The following is a 20,140-nucleotide window of genomic DNA, read 5'->3' on the forward strand; positions in this document are numbered from 1 at the left end:
AGCACAGAGCCTGACGTGCGGCTCGAACCATGGACTGTGAGAACATGACCTTAGCCGAAGACAGACGCCCAACCGACTGAGCCACTCAGGCGCCCCAGTTCTGGGTCATACTTTTGCACTCATTTTCAAAACCCAAATATTGCAAATTTAACAGCCCTTTGTTCATCCAGAGGATTTAATCTGTTTTTTTCCCCCTACTAGTTCTTGATTTGATTTAAATAAATTTTTTGAATGTGGTTTATTTGTAACTTTGTTTTTAAAATCATAATAATATTAAAAATTCAGAGATAAAAATATCTATGAATAAAAGACCTCTATGTTCCATTTATCCCTTTGTTATCCCCAGTGTTAGTCCCTTAAAACAAGATCATATAATAATGTGTTCTGTATGTAAATTGTGGTAGCGTTTGTTTCCCCTTATGGGGGGGATCATTCTATAATATTCTGTGACCTGCCATCTTAATGTATTTGGAAACCTTGCCATGTCTTTGAACGTGGTTCTATTTCATTATTTTTAACCACTGTGTGTGTGTGCATATATATATTTGTTAATCCTTGTATAATTAGTTATATCTTATTGGTCCACAAGATATTCCATTTTTTGCTGCTACAAATGACACTGTATTAAATATCCTAATGTTTGTGCATATTTGGTGGGTTTTCTGTGAGATTGAGTTCAAGAATTGAAATGACAGGGAACACCTGGGTGGCTCAGTTAGTTAAGCATCCAACTTCAGCTCAGATCACTATCTCATGGGTTTGAGCCCCACCGTCGGGCTTTGTGCTGACAGCTCAGCGTCTGGAGCCTGCTTCAGTTCCTGTGTCTCCCTCTCCCTCTGCCCCTTCCCTGCCTGCACTCTGTCTCTCTCCTCTCTCTCAAAAATAAATAAAACCTTAAAAAAAATAAAAAAAGAAATGACTAGGCAGGAGTATGCAATTACTAAATTTTTACATGTACTGCTAGATTGTCTTCAGAATAGTGCCAGTTTGCAGTCTCAGCACTTGCCAACACTATCAAATTGGTCTTTGTAATTTTTGCTGTTCTAGTAGGTAAAATAATGGTATCTTGTTTTAATTTGCATTTCCTTGATTACTAATGAGGGTTAATATTTTTATATATGTGTTAGCCATTTATGTTTATCTCTTGCTTCTTATGTGAATTGTCTTTTTTCCTCATTAATTTTGTGTCTTATTCTGGATATTGATCTCATTGTATGTATGTGTATATTATGTATGTATGTTTAGAGAGAGCTAGTGTGCATTTGAATGTGAGCCTAAGAGAGCAGATACTTTTTTGCATTGTCACATGCCTTTTATCATTTAAATTTTTTATTTTTTAGTTATAGAGCTCTGGCTTATAAATTTTGTGCCTGACATAGGAAAGCTTTGTATACTCCCACAGTTATATATTTTTTTTTTTTTAATTTTTTTTTTTTTTTTCAACGTTTATTTATTTTGGGGACAGAGAGAGACAGCATGAACGGGGGAGGGGCAGAGAGAGAGGGAGACACAGAATCGGAAACAGGCTCCAGGCTCCGAGCCATCAGCCCAGAGCCTGACGCGGGGCTCGAACTCACGGACCGCGAGATCGTGACCTGGCTGAAGTCGGACGCTTAACCGACTGCGCCACCCAGGCGCCCCCCACAGTTATATTTTTAAAAGTAAATTATTTGGGGGGATTTTTAATGTTAACCAGTTAGAGTTTTTCCTAGGTTAATCTAGCCTTTCCCACTAATTTGAAATATCTCCTTTCTTGCATACACTTTTTAAAGTTTTGTTTTAATTACTCATTTCTTCTACTTAAAATTTTTTAAATTGAGATATAATTGACATGTAACATAGTAGTTTCAGATGTACATCATAATGATTTGATGTTTGTATATATGGCTAAATGATCACCACAGTAAGTCTAGTTAATTTTCATCACCATAAATATTACAAAATTTTTTTCTACTTTTTAAAATTTTATTTTGCTTGAATTAATTGAAAGTTTGTTTTCTGATATAATATAAATCTATTTATAAATATAAATATATATATTTATACATATATATAAACATAAAAATCTATGAATATAAAAATAAGTTTTCTTGAATACATATTGATTCTATGTACCTGGTGTTTATAGCTATAGCTACCTTTTTCCACAATATATTGCATATTTCTTTTATTTTCAGCAAGAGTTTCAGCTGTTTTCTTCTCTTTAGTATATACCTAGGTATAGAATTGCTGAGTCATATGGTAAATTTATAATTTATGTTTATCTTTTTTTTTTTTATGTTTAGCTTTTAAGAAACTGGAAGAGTTTCCAAAGTGCATGTACCATTTTGCGTTGCTATCAGCAGTGTTTGATGGTTCTAGTTTCTACATTGCCTCACCAATATTATGGTCTCTTTTTGTTTATGGCCAGTGTAGAGGGTAGTATGAAGTGGTATCTCATTTTGTGGTTATAATTTACATTTTCGTAATGACTAATGATGTTGATTATCTTTTCATAAGGTTATTAACCATTCCTGTATCTTTTTTTGATGAAATAACTATCAAAATACATTTTGATGAAATTTATCTGAAATAACTATTCAGATCTTTGGCCCATTTTTTAATTTTTTTTAATGTTTATTTTTGAGAGAGAGAGAGAGAGAGAGAGAGAGACCACAGTGGAGGATGGGCAGAGAGAGAGAGGGAGACACAGAATCCCAAGCAGGTTCCAGGCTCTGAGCTGTTAGCACAGAGCCTGACGCAGGGCTCGAACTCACGAGCTGTGAGATCATGACCTGAGCTGAAGTCAGACGCTTAACCGACTGAGCCACCCAGGTGCCCCTGGCCAATTTTTTAATTGGATTGTTTGTCTTGCTAAGTTTTAGGAGTTGTTTTTTTTTTTTTTTTAATGTTTATTTATTTTTGAGAGAGAGAGTAAGCAAGTGTGCAAGCAGGGGAGAGGCAGAGAGAGAGGGAGACCCAGAATCTGAAGCAGGCTCAAGGCTCTGAGCTGTCAGCACAGAGTCTGATGTGGGGCTCGAACTCAGGAACTGTGAGATCATGACCTGAGCTGAAGTCAGACGCTTAACCGACTGAGCCACCCAGTTGCTCCTCATCATACATATGATTTGCAAATATTTTCTGCTAACCCATAGGCTGTCTTTTCATTTTCTTAATGTTATCTTTTTTTTTAATGTGATATATAAATACTTAACATGAGATGTTCTTCTTAACAAATTTTAAGTGTATAATATAGTATTGTTGACTGTAAGTACAGTGTTATATAGCAGATCTCTAGAGCCTATTCATCTTGCTGCACTGAAACTTTATGCCCATTAATTGGTAAGTAACTCCCTATTTCCCTTTCCTTTCAGTCCCTGGCAGTCATCATTCTACTCTTTGATTCCATGAATTTGAGTATTGTAGGTACTTCATATTGGTGGAATCATGCAGTATTTGTCTTTCTGTGACTGACTTATTTGATTTAGTATAATGTTCTTAGGGTTCACTCATCTTGTTGCATATTGCAGAACTTCCTGCCTTTTTAAGGCTGAATAGTATTCCATTGTATGTACATATACATTATGTTTTCCTCTGTTGTGGAAACAACTCAAATGTCTATCATCTTGTCTACTGTGAATAATGCTGCAATAAACATGAGAGTGCTGATACCTCTTTGAGATTCTGATTTCAATTCTTCTAGATAAATACTTAGAGATTATTGGAACATATGGTAGTTCTATTTTTAATATTTTGAAGAACCTCCATGCTATTTTTCATTGTGGCTATACTGTTTTGCATTTCCACTGGAGTATACAAAAGTTCCTTTTCTCCATATTCTCATCAATGCTTGTTTTCTGTTGTTGTTTTTTAATTTTTTTTTAACGTTTATTTATTTTTGAGAGACAGAACGAGCAGGGGAGGAACAGAGAGAGAGGGAGACACAGAATCTGAAGCAGGCGCCAGGCTCTGAGCTGTCAGCACAGAGCCTGACATGGGGCTTGAACCCACAAACTGTGAGATCATGACCTGAGCCGAAGTCAGTTGCTTAACCGACTGAGCCACCCGTGCGCCCCTGTTGTTGTTTTGATAATAGCCATCCTAAAGAGTACGAAGTGATAGCTAATTGTAGTTTTGATTTACATTTGCCTGACGATTTGTGACCTTGAGCATTTTTCATATACTTGTTTGCCATTTTTGTATGTCTTATTTGGAGAAATGTCTATACAGTTTCTCTGCCCATTTAAAAAATTCAGACTTTTCAACCAGGTTATTAGTTTTTTTGCTCTTGAGTTATAGGAGTTCCTAATATATCTGGGAGATTAACTCCTTATCTGATATATATGATTTGCTGGTATTTTCTCCCATTTTGTAGGTTGTGTTTTCACTGTGTTGATGTTTCTTTTTTCTGTGCAGAAGCTTTTTACTTTGATGTAGTCCCAGTTGTTTGTTTTTGTTACCTGTGCCTTTGATGTCATATCCATGATATCATTGCCCAGACTGGTGTCATGAAGCTTTTCCCTGTCTCTTTTCTTCTGGAAATTTTGTATTCAAGGTCTTAACGTTTGATTCCTTAGTCCATTTTGAGTCAATTTCTGTGTATGGTGTAAAACAAAAGTCCAGTTTCATTCTTTGCCATGTGGATATCCTGTTTTCCCAGTGAAAAGGCCATCCTTTCCTCAGCGAATTGCTTGGATCCTCTGTCAAAGATCTATTGATTATAAATGTCACAGTTTATTTTTGGATTGTCAGTTTTGTTCCATAGATCTATATATCTATCCTATGCTAGTACCATGCTGTCTCGACTACTTAAAGTTACCAAGTTTGCAAATTGGGAAGTATATGTTCCCAACAACTTAGCTCATCTTCAAAATTGTTTTTGTCTACTCTGAGTTATTTCAGTTTCCTATTAGCTGAGTTGTTTGGAAGAATATCTCTATAAACATTTCATAGCAGGTAGGTCTACTTTTGATTATCCCTTTGTTGCTGATTTTTAATGCTACTTCATTGTGATCAGATAATATTGTCTAATTAATAATGTTTGGAATTTATTGAAGTCTTAAAAATATTTGGATATGATTGTTTTATGAATGTTCTGTGAATTTAAAAAATAATATATATTCTTGGGACTGTGTTCTATAATCTCAGTTAAATCAACTTTGATAGTTAATTATTCAAGTTCTATGTATCCTTCTTATTTTTAGTCTGGTCATTTTGGTTTTGATAGTCTCATACTAGTCCCCCACAATATTGCACATGTGTTAACATTTATTAATTTCTTTTTTTCTTTTTAATAGTTTTTTTCTGCATCTCACTTCTATGTTATTAGGTGCATTCCTATTATCTTCTTAGTAGATTGTTGATTATATAAAATATTCTTCTGTTTAGTGTTTTTCTCTCCCCTTTTGACCTTGAATTTTACTTTGTCTGAAATTAAAATTGTGAATCTTTTTGTTGTTGTTGTTGGTTTGCTTGTTTTAAAGTTTATTTATTTTGACAGAGATGGGGGGAGGGGCAGGGAGAGAGAATCCCAAGCAGTCCCCACTCTGTTAGCTTAGAGCCAGATGTGGGGCTTGAACTTGGGAACCATGAGATCATGACCTGAGCTGAAATCAGCAGTTGGATGCTTAACTGACTGAGCCACCCAGGCACCCCTAAGATTGTGAATCTTTATGTTTTCTGATAATTTAGTTTTTTACTACACATTTAATTTGTGATATCGTCATGTTAGTAGAGGAAAATTTTATTTGCAGAATGATTTTCATGTGACTTTTCTTTTCTTTTTAAAGATGGGCTGGATTTCTATTATTCCTCAAAACAGCATGCTCAGAAGATGGTAGAATTTCTTCAGTGTACAGTTCCCTGTAGGTATGTTCTGAACCTAAATGTGAGTAAGTCTAAGGAGCTGGTAATGGACATAGGTCACATCCATTCTTCAGGCTTAGACTACTTCTCTTACATTAAAATATTTAAAACTGTAGTCGAAGGGGCTTCTGAGTGGCTCAGTCGGTTAAATGTCTGACTCTTGATTTTGGCTCAGGTCATGATCTCATGGTTCTTGAGATTGAGCCCCAAGTTGGGCTTCACTCTGACAAGGCAGAGTCTGCTTGGGATTCTCTCTCCCTCCCTCCCTCTCTGTCTGTCTCTCTCCAGCTTGTTCTCCCTCTCTCTCTCTCAAATAAATAAATAAACTTAAAAAATTAAAAAAAAAGCTGTAGTAAGAATACTTACATACTTACATAATTAGTAAGCATCTGTTTGGGTTAGCTACTTTAAGGGAATTATGAGCCAAAGAGTACATAAGAATCTCTTTGGGGAGCTAGACCTCACCCTGTGATAAGTAGGATAGTGCTAAACCTTTGATTGAATGTATTTAAATAAGACAAAAGAAAGATGGGAGTAGAGAGCTTTGGGGAGAAGCTTCATGGAAGAGGAAGGCCTGAAGCTCCTAAAATGGGAAATTTTGAAAGGTAGAGTATAGTGAAAGATGAGATTAGTGTGAACAAAGACTTGTGGTGGACATTAGTGTGGCTTTAAATGGATACTATATATATAGTAGTCTATATATATGTGTATGTATATAGATATATAAATATATATACTACTATATATATAGACTACATATATATATGACTATATACATATATATATATATGACTATATACATATATATATATAGACTATATATATATATATATATATATATATATATATATATATATATAGACTATATACATAGACTACATTGGTCTGAGCCAAGGGCATGTTTTAGAGGTTTTGGGTAGGTAAAGTTGAAAAGAGGTAGAGTGCAGTTTGATTGGTGAAGGTTTTGACGTGTAAGTGGTTGAAATTAGGCTTTGTCATAATACGGGCATCAGGGAGCTATTTCAAACCTTGGACAGTGATGGTTTGATTTGATAAAAATTGATATTCTCTAGACTATCTAAGAAGGGACCTTTGTCTTTTTATTATTATAAACTTTTTTTCTTAACAGACACAAAGCCTCACAGAGACTGATCTCTCAGGATATCCATAGTAACACATACAATTACAAAAGCACTTTTTCTGTGGAAATTGTTCCAATTTGCAAGGTACTTTTTCTCATTTAATTTATGTCGATAAAAGAATACAAGTAATTAATTGGCTTATATGTAATTATTATTAACTCCTGATTTTCTTCTGGGATTGGTTAAAAATTTAGAGTAACTCTTAAAGGATTCCTTTCTGACCTATGCAGTCATGTTAAAAAGATATTAAAATAATCACGCTTAAATTATAAATTGGCATACCTATCATTTTGGTGTACTAACTAAAAGGCCTGTTTGCAGTTTTTTAATGTTCATATTCCTTAAAATTTTTGATCCTATTGGACACATGAAAAGTTTTATGAAAGTTTGAATACAGGAAATGACATTAAAATAATTATCAGTGAACCACTTTGTAAAATGTGTGTAAAATGGATTTTGGCATGATGAAATTAAACAGTATGGTGAAAATGAGATCATAGAATCATTTTTGTGATTTAAAAACATCTGATAAATGTAGATCATCATTTCATTTAATTGCATTAAAGTAAAACCCTGCTTCAAAAATATAAATGAATTAAAATTCAACAAATAATTACTGAGGATCTACTAAATAGAAGGCAGTGTATTAAAGATTATATGTTTAAAGGTCTATACCATATAGGAACTTTTATATCAATATCTACTAATAATGATAAATGCCATAATTTATTGTGACCATCCCATATAAAGTTAATATATTTGAGTATATTTCACTTCTTCACATCTCATTATAATTGGGGTAAATCATATCATTTTGAACATGAGAAAATTGAAGCTTCGGGAGCTTAGATGACTTGCCCAAAGTTACATGACTACAAAATGAAGAAGCCAGGATTTATGCCTAAGTCAGTGATTCTAAAGCTTTTATAAAGATACTTTCTCACTAATTTATGGTGTAGTGTGTAGTAACGGGAATGAAATGATAGCCTAGAACAGGGTCAGCAGGGGTGCCTGGCTGACTCAGTTGGTACAGCATGTGACTCTTGATCTCAGGGTTGTGATTTTAACCCCCCGCTGTTGGGAATGGAGCCTACTTAAAAAAAAAAAACAAAAAAAAAACCCCGCAAAACAGGGTTAACAAACTTCTCTAAAGGGCCAGTTAATGAATATTTTTATACAACATAAAAGAGTATTTTCATTAATATTTGGAGGCTTACTAAGTTAAAAACAAAGTACTGGACTAGGTTCTATTAGGGATGCACAGAATGCTCCTTCAGTGGAGGAGCCTATGATTAAGAATAGATATAGCTTAAAACATAACTCTTTTGTATTTTAATGTAGCTTCAAAACAGGTAACTACATTGCTGATAATATTTTCTAGTGTACACATGGACATATATGCTTTTCATGCATTAAGTCTTTGATTACATACTGGTGCATATAGCCATGATAGACATGTAGCTCCTCTGATATTTGTTCTTTATGGAAATTGAAAGAAATCACAAGTAGATTTAGAAAATCACTCTCCTTCTGATGTTTATAATACTTTAGAATTCACACTGTACTACCATAGAGCAGTAAGCATTCACACTTCAGTAAAATTGAAATAAACTTAATAGCTTGGTGAATAAGATCTGGAAAAATACTTTTAAAGCATGTTTATTACAATTGATGTTCCCATCTTAAGAAGGAAGAGCTTATTTTTTGTTTCTCTAAGATTTGATTCTTTTCTTTAGGCCCGTTGTTGATAAATAGAATTAAAAATCACATTTTGGTTTGGGCATATACACCTGGGTCAGGCTTATATTGATGAGTGTTTACTGAAGACAGTTATTTAGGATTTGCTTCACTCTAAATGTTAGTTCTTATGCCTAGGATAATGTTGTTTGTCTGTCTCCAAGACTGGCACAAAGCCTGGGAAATATGAACCAGATTTGTGTGTGTATTCGAGTAACCAGCGCCATCCATCTCATAGATCCAAATACCCTTCAAGGTGAGTTTTAGGAAATATTTGCCTTGACAGTTTTGTCCAGCAAGCAGTAATAACTTATGTTAGTAATTTTATCAAACATTCTCATTAATTTTTGTTACGAAAAACTAGATAAGAGTTTTACTGCTATTTAGTTCTTACAAAACACTGCTTTTGATTAGTAACCCTTATGTTTTTTATTTGAAGAAATAAATCTGTGAACTTTAAAAAAATTTACTAGTTCTAGTTCATATATTTTTACTGAAATTGACTTATTTATGTCATTTAGTTTTTTTTTTTTTTTTTTTTTTTTTTTAAATTTTTTTTTCAACGTTTATTTATTTTTGGGACAGAGAGAGACAGAGCATGAACGGGGGAGGGGCAGAGAGAGAGGGAGACACAGAATCGGAAACAGGCTCCAGGCTCTGAGCCATCAGCCCAGAGCCCGACGCGGGGCTCGAACTCACGGACCGCGAGATCGTGACCTGGCTGAAGTCGGACGCTTAACCGACTGCGCCACCCAGGCGCCCCTGTCATTTAGTTTTTGTGAATATTTGGGTTCATTGCCAAGTTTCATGTTTAGCAAATATTTCAAAGTTTGGAATATTTGACTTCTTGCAGTGCAGTAAAACATTTAGTTTAAATATGGATTTTAACTAATTCTTATTATCACACATAATTTTTAACATTCCTTTTATAAAAACTAATTTTTAAAGATCTCACATTGATAGGTGTCTCAGTACTTGCTTTCATCTTCTACTTCTTGATCTTTTTCATGTATTTCCTATAATGTAGTTTTCTGTTATAAAAATAGAGTTTATAGTTTTTAGAGTCCTTTATTACCCTTGTCAATTAGATTCATAAGTCAAAGGTATGTTTGCAGTATTGGGATGAACATCTGTCAGGTAGGACTTTACTTACCATAAATTAAGCAGCTAAGATGATTGATAACATTTCTAACATGCCAGCACATGGAACAACTATACAACTGAATGGATCTGATCTTATTTTAAAGGCACTTACCTCTGTGGGATTCTGATGATAGTAACTACTTAAGATATAACTGACACCTGAAATTTCTCTTGTGTTGTGAAAAGTTTGGGGCTGATTTATAGGAGTAAATGATGACTCTAGAAAGTTGCCACTGTGGTTCTGTTGACCTCATGCTTCTCAGTTCATATATATCAACTTCTTCCTAATTAACACATTTGAAATACTTCATTTCTGTTGTTCTTTGATGTTCTGTGTTTATACTTAGTTGCAGATATTGATGGAAGCACTTTCTGGAGTAACCCTTTCAATAGTTTATGCCATCCCAAACAGCTAGAGGAATTTATTGTGATGGAATGCAGCATAGTCCGAGATTTAAAACGCAGTGCTGGGGCTGGAATGATATCAAAAAAGGTAAGTTCCGTCCTGCCCATCTTTTTTTTCCCCCCAATTCATTATTTTGGTCCCTCTCTTGTATTTTTTTTAGTTAGTATAATTCCAAAATGTGGTTCCAGATAAAGCTAACACCTCATTAGATTACAAATGCATTCCATATTTGTTTTTAGTGTGTGGTCATTGTGGTGAAATTTATTAGACTTAATTTTTCTGGTAAATTCATGTTTCTCTTTAATGTTGGGAACATTTTAAAAAATGTTTATTGTGAAAAAGCATTTCTTTGCTTTACTGTTATATAGGAGGACCAAATGACAAGCAAACTTTTTCTGACTAAAAAGTTTCAAACATTTTAAATTTAAGTATATGTTATCACTACTGAATACTTCAGAATGCATCTCTAAAACAGAACATTTTTCTACATAATCAAAGTATTATCATTCATATATAGTTTATATTCAAATTTCCTTGTTTGTCCCAAAATGTCTCTTGTGTTTTATTCAAAGTAGTACCTAGTTGGGGACCATATATTGAATGTGAATATTATACCTCTTAAATCTTTTACTTAATAATAGTCCCCTTCCATTCTTTCTTTTTTTTTTTTTTTTATAACTTCCTAAGGCAACTGGGGCATTTATCTTATGGATCTCTTATTGTTTCCTCATGATGTCATTTAGCTTTCTTTTTAATTTCTTTTAATGAAAAGTGGATCTAAGAGGCTTTCTTAAACTTAGTTTATTTTTGGCCAGAACATTTCAGAAGTGTTGCTGTGCATCTTTTATGATGTATCAAGTCATAGTAGCGTTTGGCTGTTTCACTGATAGCCAGATCTCTTCATAATAATGTTATGACTTTTTTCCCATTGTTATTAGCCTGCCTGTCTTCCTTCTTTCCTCCCATTCAGACTGCCCCATATTTAGCCAGTGGGAGCTCCTGAGTTCTTAAAAAAATGTTTTTGAAAGTCTTGTACTTTTTTAGAGCAGTTTTAGGTTCACCACAAAATTATGAGGAGTAAGAGATGTCCCATATACTCCATGCATATACATGCAGGGCATATACATGCTATTGCCTCCTCCATTATCAGTATCCACCCATGAGAGTGGTACATTTGTTACAATTGATGAGTCTACATTGATACATGATAACCATGCAAAGTTGGTAGTTTACATTATGTTTCTCTCTTAATATTGTACATTTTATGGGTTTAGACAAATGTTTGATGATGACATGTGTCCCTCACTATAGTGTCATAAAGGGATTTTCACTGCTCTAAAAATCCTCTGTGCTCTCTGCCTGTTCGTCCTTCCCCTCTCTCCTAATCTCAATCACTGATCTTTTTACTGTCTCTGTAGTTTTGCTTTTTCCATAATTGTATATAGTTGGAATCGTATAATCTTTAAGTACCAAATAATATTTCATTGCGTGGATTTACCACGCCTATTTGCCTATTCACCTAGTGAAGGACATCTTGGCTGCTTCCAAGTTTTGACCATTATGAATAAAGTTGTATTAACATCCTTGTGTTTTCAGTTTTGTGTAGACAAGTTTTCAACTCCTTTGGGTAAGTAAATACCAAGGAGCATGTTTTGTCATATCATTTGGTAATGAATGTTTAGTTTTGAAGAAACTAGGGATTCACTTTTTTTTTTTCCAGTTCTTTCCTAAATCTGGGACCTGTCATTTTTCATTTCTCCCTCTGTCTCTTTTCGCCTGAGATTCCTTAATTCCTCTGTTTACTACTCCTAGTTTTTTCCCTCTTGATCCCATTTTACTTAGGTCTCTTTTTGTTAGTAAAAAGTATTGGCAAATGCTGTACTTAATTCAGCCTAGAAATTTGAAATGTCAATTATAATTGCTTGTAAAATCCTATCTTGGAAAGGGACTTTAATTGTTGCTAGTTTAAAATTTCAAACTTGGAATGTTGTTTCTGCAATAGGTATTAAGGAAAAAAAGGGTTATAGCTCAAATAGTAGACGTCTAAAAAATTAATTTCATAAAGATTTGGGTTCTGTAGTAGCAGCAGCAGCAGCAGCAGCAGCAGCAGCAGCAGCTACTGGGATTGTGCCGCCACTGGGATTGCTAGAATGTTTTGTCTGAACCTTGGTTTTTTGAACCTTATGTATAAAATAAGGGGTTGCTTAGGATATTTTCTAGAGTTAAGATTCTTGTACTTTTTCAGTTATTCTTTTTGCTCTTTGTATTGCCTATCTCCCTGTGAAAACATTTGCTTTGAAAATTCTATATATATCTGTATTTAGATGAGATTCTTAATGTTTTATAAAGCTTTGAATAAAATCTTAATAAACATACTTATTTTATGTATTCCTTGAGTTTTTCTGTATTTAATACAGTAATTTGTTAATTTTGACAATGTTTCAGAGATCTGAAAAATAAAACAGTTGCTGTCTTTAAAATGAAAATTTAGAAAACCAAAATCAACATTGTATATAGTTTTTGTGAGATGCATTTTGATTTATGCCTGGATTATTGAAGAGTGCATTTTCTTTCCTGTCAAGCATATGCTTGGGGAAGTCTGGGTACAGAAAACATCCGAAATGAATACAGATAAACAGTACTTCTGTCGCACTCATTTGGGACATCTTCTAAATCCTGGAGACCTGGTATTGGGGTTTGTATTATTTTATAGTATTTTCTTTCCCCTCCCCTCCCCTCCCCACCCCTCCTCTCCCCTCCCCTTCTCTCTTTTATGAGTGTGAGCATGCACACATGAGTGGGGAAGGGGCAGATGGAGAGGGAGAGAGAATCTTAAGTAGGTTCCATGCCCAGTGCAGCACAGAGCCCAGTATGGGGCTCAAACTCAAGACCCTGAGATCATGACCTAAGCTGAAGTCCAGAGTCGGATACTTAACTAGCTGAGCCACCCTGGGGCTCCTATAAGTACTATAGTATTTTAAACTGGCGAGTGACATTGCAAATTTTCTTTGGGATCCAGCAAAGCCATCTAAAATACTAAAGCTGTTTATTCCAAAAAGAATTTAAGAGTTTAGGAGCGTTAGAGTTTGCTTATTGGTAGCTAAATTAAACTGGATTGGATAAAAGCTCATAGTTATTCCATTTTGGCCATCTTTTTAAAGAATCATTTTTTTTAGTAAACTAAATGGAACCATCTAACTGAATTCTTAATGTTGTACTGATCTATGTCTGTTTTGATTCTTTTGCAATATGATAAGGTGGACAGTGATGGGTAATACATGAAACTCACAGATAGCAGTGCATTTTGTCTTTACCAGTATCTATAAAGGCATGTTCACTGTATAGTAAACTGCAAAACTTTTAATGTGGAAAAGCATATTAAATGTTAATCTTAGGAACTCTAAATTCCATAAAATTAAAATAAAGTAAAAAGTAATGTGGAAAGCATAAATGTTTCTGTCCTTAAGTGTTTAATTGTTTTTATTTCAGATTTGATTTGGCCAACTGTAACTTAAATGATGAGCATGTCAACAAAATGAACTCAGATAGAGTCCCAGATGTGGTAAGGCTTTAGATTTTTTCCTGTGTTAAAGAGGATTGATAACTCTTATGGGTAAGATGCACGAGTTCACATTTATGAAAATAAAATCTATTTAGAGGTTTCTTTTGAAATTGGAGTTAAGGTGTAATGGCAAAAGCCTTAATGTTTAATCATGTGTCTTTGAGGAGAAAATCCAAGATTTATTGAGTTTTTTTTGTTGCTCTTATAATCTTATAATCGAATTTTCACTCTCTGTCAGAATGGCTTGGTACCATCCGTAGAGCAAAAATAAATTTGCAGCTAAAAATGATGACCTTTAGAACTTAATTTAGGTTCATTCTTTTAGGCTTAGCTTATTTCATATATTGTTCAGTTAAGGCGTTTAGAATTTAAACCATTATTCAGGGGCGCCTGGGTGGCTCAGTCGGTTAAGCGGCCGACTTCGGCTCAGGTCACGATCTCGCGGTCCGTGAGTTCGAGCTCCGCGTCAGGCTCTGTGCTGACAGCTCAGAGCCTGGAGCCTGTTTCAGATTCTGTGTCTCCCTCTCTCTGACCCTCCCCCGTTCATGCCCTGTCTCTCTCTGTCTCAAAAATAAATAAACGTTAAAAAAAAAAATTAAAAAAACAAACAAACAAACCATTATTCAGGTTATTCAGGCTTAACTATAATTGCAGTTGAAAATAATCTTTACAGTGTTGAGTCTTAGAGAAAGAATGTTACTTCTGAAAAAAAAACTGTTAAATACTAACATGAGTTTATTAGGATCATGAACAAGAGTGAATATGAAATGGGAAAGACTTTATCTCCTGCTTGACTTATCTTTTAAAATAAACACTAATCTCTTTAGCTGTGGGTAAAAATAAAGTCAGGATATAAGAAGGACTCCCCTTCTCACCACCCAGTTGTGCTTTTATTGATTAGTAAATTAGGAAATAGAAGCATAGTTTAGATAAAAGTCTAACAAGGTTGTAAGAGGAGATTAAGATGGTCATAGAAGATTTTGCATTGTGTAAATTATTTTCACTTATTCCACAATTTTTTAAACTGCCCTAGGACATACATTTGTGAAAGATATATGTACTTCTATAAGTGCTTATTAGTAGTAATAAAAGGAAAAATGCCTGCTTGTGATAATATTTCAGGATGATTAAGACATCAGAAATTTGAAGTTTTGGGTATAAAAAAGCAGTTTAATTTTTAGTCACTGGAAAATTTCATTAGTAAATTATAACACTTATGCAAACGATGGCTGACTGCATTTTCATAAAATACTGAGTACATGAAGAAAAATGTTAAAAGTTCTCTTGACCCTGCCTCTTGATCCCTATTTTTTTTTCCCCTAAGATGTAACCACTCATCAGTTTGGTGACTTTTTGGCATTCTCAGAATCTTTCTCTTTTTACTTTATTGGACTTGGAGGCCCCGTTATTTAGTTCCCATTTTTTTGTACCTTTGCAAATATTTCTTTTACTTTTAGGTGTTAATCAAGAAGAACTATGACCGTACCAAACGTCAGCGTCGTAGAAACTGGAAACTGAAAGAGCTTGCAAGAGAGAGAGAAAACATGGATACAGATGATGAAAGGTCCTACTTTTCTTTAAACCTTATATGTTGTCTCAAAGGAAATCCTTACAATAAATCTTTATAGTTTTTATATTTTATATAGTCATCACATGATTATTCCATTCAGTGTTAATTTTGTATTCTTATTGTGTTAATTGAATCAGTGTAAGAGGATATCGAATCAATGTAGGGAGGATATAATGATATTTAACAGATTTGATTATTATTTCCTGGGTTTTGACCTGAGAATTGCAACATTGTTGTAAACAACACATTTGAAAAGTTAACATTAGTAATTACATTGTGGATATCGCAAATAGCAAGTGAGTACTTATGACTCCAGATGAAAAGAAAATAGCCCTTTAATATCAAATATGCTGTTTGTTTTTCTTTCTTTCTTTCTTTCTTTCTTTCTTTCTTTCTTTCTTTCTTTCTTTCTCTCTCTCTCTCTCTTTCTCTCTTTCTTTCTTTCTTTCTTTCTCTCTCTCCCTTTCTTCCTTCCTTCCTTCCTTCCTTCCTTCCTTCCTTCCTTCCTTCCTTCCTTTCTTTCTCTTCTTTCATGAAATTTATTGTCAAATTGGTTTCCATACAACACCCAGTGCTCCCAACGGGTGCCTTCCTCAGTACCCATCGCCCACCCCCATCAACCCTCAGATTGTTCTAAATATGCTGTTTTTCAAACAACTTAAGGAGAAATGAAGATGTTGGGTTCTAGAAAATTATATTGGATGATTGAAAAATGGTTTTAATAATGGTTAAGACACTGTCTAAAAAAATGAGTTTAAATAAAATTGTGTCATGAAATGTGAGTGGTAAATAGCAAAATAGAGTCTCATAATGTAATTTAAAGTAAGTATTTATAAATATATAATGTTAAATTAGATATTATAAGTACATATTTGGTTATTTCATCTATAGACTTAAAAGTGCATGTATTTTAACTTAGCCATATGACTTGAGGGGAGGGACATTAAAGTTTATTTATTTTTAGAAAGAGAGTGCAAGCAGGGGAGGGGGAGAGAGAGAATGAGATACAGAATCATGATCAGGCTCCGTGCTGTCAGTGCAAGCCTAATGCAGGGTTCAAACTCACAAACTGTGAGATTATGACCTGAGCTGAAATCAGGAGTTGCATGCTAAGTCCAAGAGGTGGACTGAGCCACCCAGGCACCCCAATTGTGTATGTATCATGTAATTTTGAAAGAAAATATTTTTTTAAATTTGTCAGACTATTTAATTAACATCCATATTTGACCTTCAGTTATTATTTTTAAAGATTTTCATACATGGAACACATTTATCTTACAGTGCTGAAAATGAAAACAACTCAATACTGTCTTGGTAAAGATGAAATATTTAAATGTTTCTTTATTCTTCTGTAGGCAATACCAAGATTTCCTTGAAGATCTTGAAGAAGATGAGGCAATTAGAAAAAATGTAAACATTTATAGAGGTTAGTGTTTTACGAGTGTTTGATTTAAGTTGCATCTTTTGCTTTTGTATAGATATGTTAACCCCGTATAAGTATTTTGGTATCTTAAACTTTCATTCCATAAATGACTTTTACTGTGTGGTTTTAAAAGTCCTCTAATTAAACATTTGCAAAAAATAAAAACACTTGCAGAACAGTAGGACTTATTAAAATGTTGTTTGCCTGATCATATTTGATATCATTGTATCCAAGCATGACCCTTCAAGTTCCTGATCTCTATACTAGTGGATATTTATTTATATATTTATGCAGTTCAGTCATTTAGTGAATATAAATGCCTGCTCTAGATATGGTACAAGAACTGCTAATATAATGTTTAAATGATAGTAAAGATGGTAGAGGCAGGCATTTTGTATATTTTCATATTTGTATTTGAAATCCTCCTTGTATTTTTTTAGATTCAACCATTCCTGTGGAAAGTGACACGGATGATGAAGGAGCACCTCGAATTAGTCTGGCTGAGATGCTTGAAGACCTTCATATTTCCCAAGATGCTACTGGTGAAGAAGGTGAATCGATGATGACACAATGAGATTGGGTTGTAGATGATTTCCATATCTGTAGGCTCAGGATGTTGGACAAAATAACTTTTATTGTCTATTCCATTTGTGCTTCCATATTGAGAGAGGAGAAATTTAGTTTTAAACTTGAATAAATGGGACTATTTTGATTGCTCATTCAGAGCACTGAAAGAGATTGATGGCTTTGAAGTTTTAGATAAAAGATTATGGAGAATGTAATTATTACAGATATTTAGGCCATTTTGCGTGTGGAATTTTATAAGTTTGCCTTTTTAGGAGACCCTACTCTTTTCCATACTGTAGCACTGGATTTCAAATCTTAAAAGTTGTGATTATTTGGAGGTTACCTAAATCTTGAATCGTACAACGAGCTTTACATTCATTTTGCATTGATTGCTTTAGTAAAAGTGCATATGAAGAATCATTTTTAATAGGAACTTTTTATGTACTTTGATCATTTTTATGTCATTGGGGTAGGTAAGTTGTGGTTCAGTTTATTCCTGGACATTCGGGAGAAGTTATTTTATTCAAAATGTTAACATCTTCAAAAGCTGTTAAATTGGGGATTATCTTGATTTTTATTGCAGAAGAAAATATGTTTAAAATATGTATGGATTTGTAGCAAACATAGACTACTTAAAGGTTAACAATGTGTACTTTCGTTATTTTTGCTCAGGCCAGCAGCTTAGAGCAGTAGCTTATGTCATAAAAATGTCTTCCTATCACTTCAAACATTTTTGCTTTTAAAGTTTTGGTTTACAAATTGAGAAGGAAGGAATTTTCTTCATATTAAGTTTTCTGTCATTGAGTAGATCACCATCAAAAAGAATATTTGAATCCAGCATATACATGATGAAATAATGAAAATGATCTTTATGCTTTATAAAACCGTGAATCAGACTTGAATGAGAAATACCTTCCACTCTTTGAAAGAAAAACATTGGCTTGAATTTTAAAGTGTTCTGAGAATGAAGTATTAAGATCCTATTTCTATAAGCAATATCAGACTTACTAAGTATGCCAGAACCAAGAGCTAATTCATAAACTCTAGGAATACCACTAAATAAGGCAATTAAGTGAGTGCTGAATGGAGCATTTTCCTTTTTTTAAGATTAGACTCCCCAGTTCTGAAGTTATGGATAAAGGCCTGAAGTTTTTATAGTGGCTCCTGTTCTCTCTGCATATTTAAAGTTTTCACTTGTGGTTTGGTTTACTTCTTGTATGTCAAGACTTTAAGAAGCATGAAATAAAAACATTTTCCCCTTTTTTGTGTGTCCTTAAAGTGATTGTATTAGTGTCATATTTAAATGATAGTATCTTATGCAGTTTTCCCAGGTGAAATTATTTGAGTACTTTTCATGATTTTCCCACTAAAAATATAGTTTCCTGCTGAACTTATTTAGTCTTATTCTCTTTGATGTTGTCTTTATGAGTAATGAAACTTCTTGGTTGAAAGAAGGCTATGACGAGGTGAAGGAATGTAGCTAATAGAAAAGGTGATAGCCAGGAGCCCTCACAGTTACACAGCCTTGATAAACTTACCATTTTAAGAGTATGGTTCCCAGGCTATGGGTCCCCAAATACTCTTGTTCATGTCCCGGAGTTGATACAATTTGGGAAGGCTGGTATTAATCAAATTTTCAAGAAGCTGATTTATAACCCAGTTTATAAATATGAGTAATTTCTAAGTCAGTATGATGAATTATCTTCTTTTGTAGCCAGATCTCCACTTGAAGGTGTTGTTTTATAGGTGGAAGTCTTTTTATGAGCATGCAAAGAGTTAAGGGAGAATTGCTTGTATAATTTAACAGCATCAAGCTTATCCTTGCCATAGTAGAATCTAGAACTCCAGGCTTGAGTGTCAGGACTAGATACTCCTCTGTAGTCAATACTGAGTAAGTGCCAGTGTTTTCTCTAGACTATTTTAGTAAATTTGTTCATATTGATTCCATCCTTTAGATTACTTGATCTGTTATTTTTAGTCCAAGGGATGTTACTTTTTTTAATAATTTACTTTCAGTTTTGATATAATTTCAGACCGTTACAAGAATAGTACAAAGAATTCCTGGATACCCTTTCCTCAGATTTGCCAAATGCCAACGCTTACCTCATTTGCTTTCTTTCTAATTAAATTTTCTTACATAACCATAGGACAATGATCAAAACCATAAAATTAACATTGACACAATAGTGATATCCAATCAGTGGGCCATATCGAAATTTTGTCAGTTGTCCCACCTATGAAGTCTTTTATAGAAAAAATAAATCTAAGATTGTGCATTGCACTGGGTTCTCATATCTCTTTTTAGGCTTCTTTCATCTGGACCAGTTCTTGAGTTTTTACATTTTATGTAATTGGCATTTTTGAAGAGTCCAAGCCAGTTATTTTGTAAAATGACCCCAATTTGGGCTTGTTTGATGGTTTCTCATGATTAGATTTAGGGTAAACCCTTTTAGCAGGACTAGAGGTAATACCAAGTTCCCAGAAGTAATACCAAATTCTCAGTGCATTTGTATCTGGAGACTTGTGCTGTTGATTAGTCCAGATGTCCCTAAGCATTCTTAGGTTGTTAGTTGGTTTTCTGTTTTAAGGAGTTAGAGGATTTATTCCTTTTTAATCATGGTTTTTCTTGATTTTTTCCTTTTAAATTTATTTTCAACTTAAAGACAATGAAATTCAGTCTTGTCATTTACAGTTCCATAAATTTTAATACATGTAGATTCACACAGTTACCACCACAAATTCCAGA

At 33.9% G+C, this 20,140-nt stretch overlaps 1 protein-coding gene across 1 annotated transcript in view; it reads left to right on the forward strand.

Annotated features, from left to right (window-relative positions):
• The window catches only part of NMD3 (NMD3 ribosome export adaptor), a 33,149-nt gene extending 14,493 nt beyond the window's left edge, over positions 1 to 18,656 (forward strand). Inside the window, exons 8-16 of the mRNA XM_086674642.1 lie at positions 5,769 to 5,847; positions 6,974 to 7,070; positions 8,862 to 8,979; positions 10,214 to 10,359; positions 12,855 to 12,967; positions 13,762 to 13,834; positions 15,292 to 15,398; positions 16,760 to 16,830; positions 17,268 to 18,656. Of these exons, the coding sequence (XP_086530768.1) occupies positions 5,769 to 5,847; positions 6,974 to 7,070; positions 8,862 to 8,979; positions 10,214 to 10,359; positions 12,855 to 12,967; positions 13,762 to 13,834; positions 15,292 to 15,398; positions 16,760 to 16,830; positions 17,268 to 17,401 (938 nt within the window). The 3' untranslated portion in view covers positions 17,402 to 18,656. The remainder of the gene's footprint in view (positions 1 to 5,768; positions 5,848 to 6,973; positions 7,071 to 8,861; positions 8,980 to 10,213; positions 10,360 to 12,854; positions 12,968 to 13,761; positions 13,835 to 15,291; positions 15,399 to 16,759; positions 16,831 to 17,267) is intronic.
• Positions 18,657 to 20,140: the final 1,484 nt, after the last annotated feature.

Source organism: Puma concolor, chromosome C2, assembly GCF_028749965.1.
Source record: "Puma concolor isolate L17-30 chromosome C2, mPumCon1.1.hap2, whole genome shotgun sequence".
NCBI lineage: Eukaryota > Metazoa > Chordata > Mammalia > Carnivora > Felidae > Puma > Puma concolor.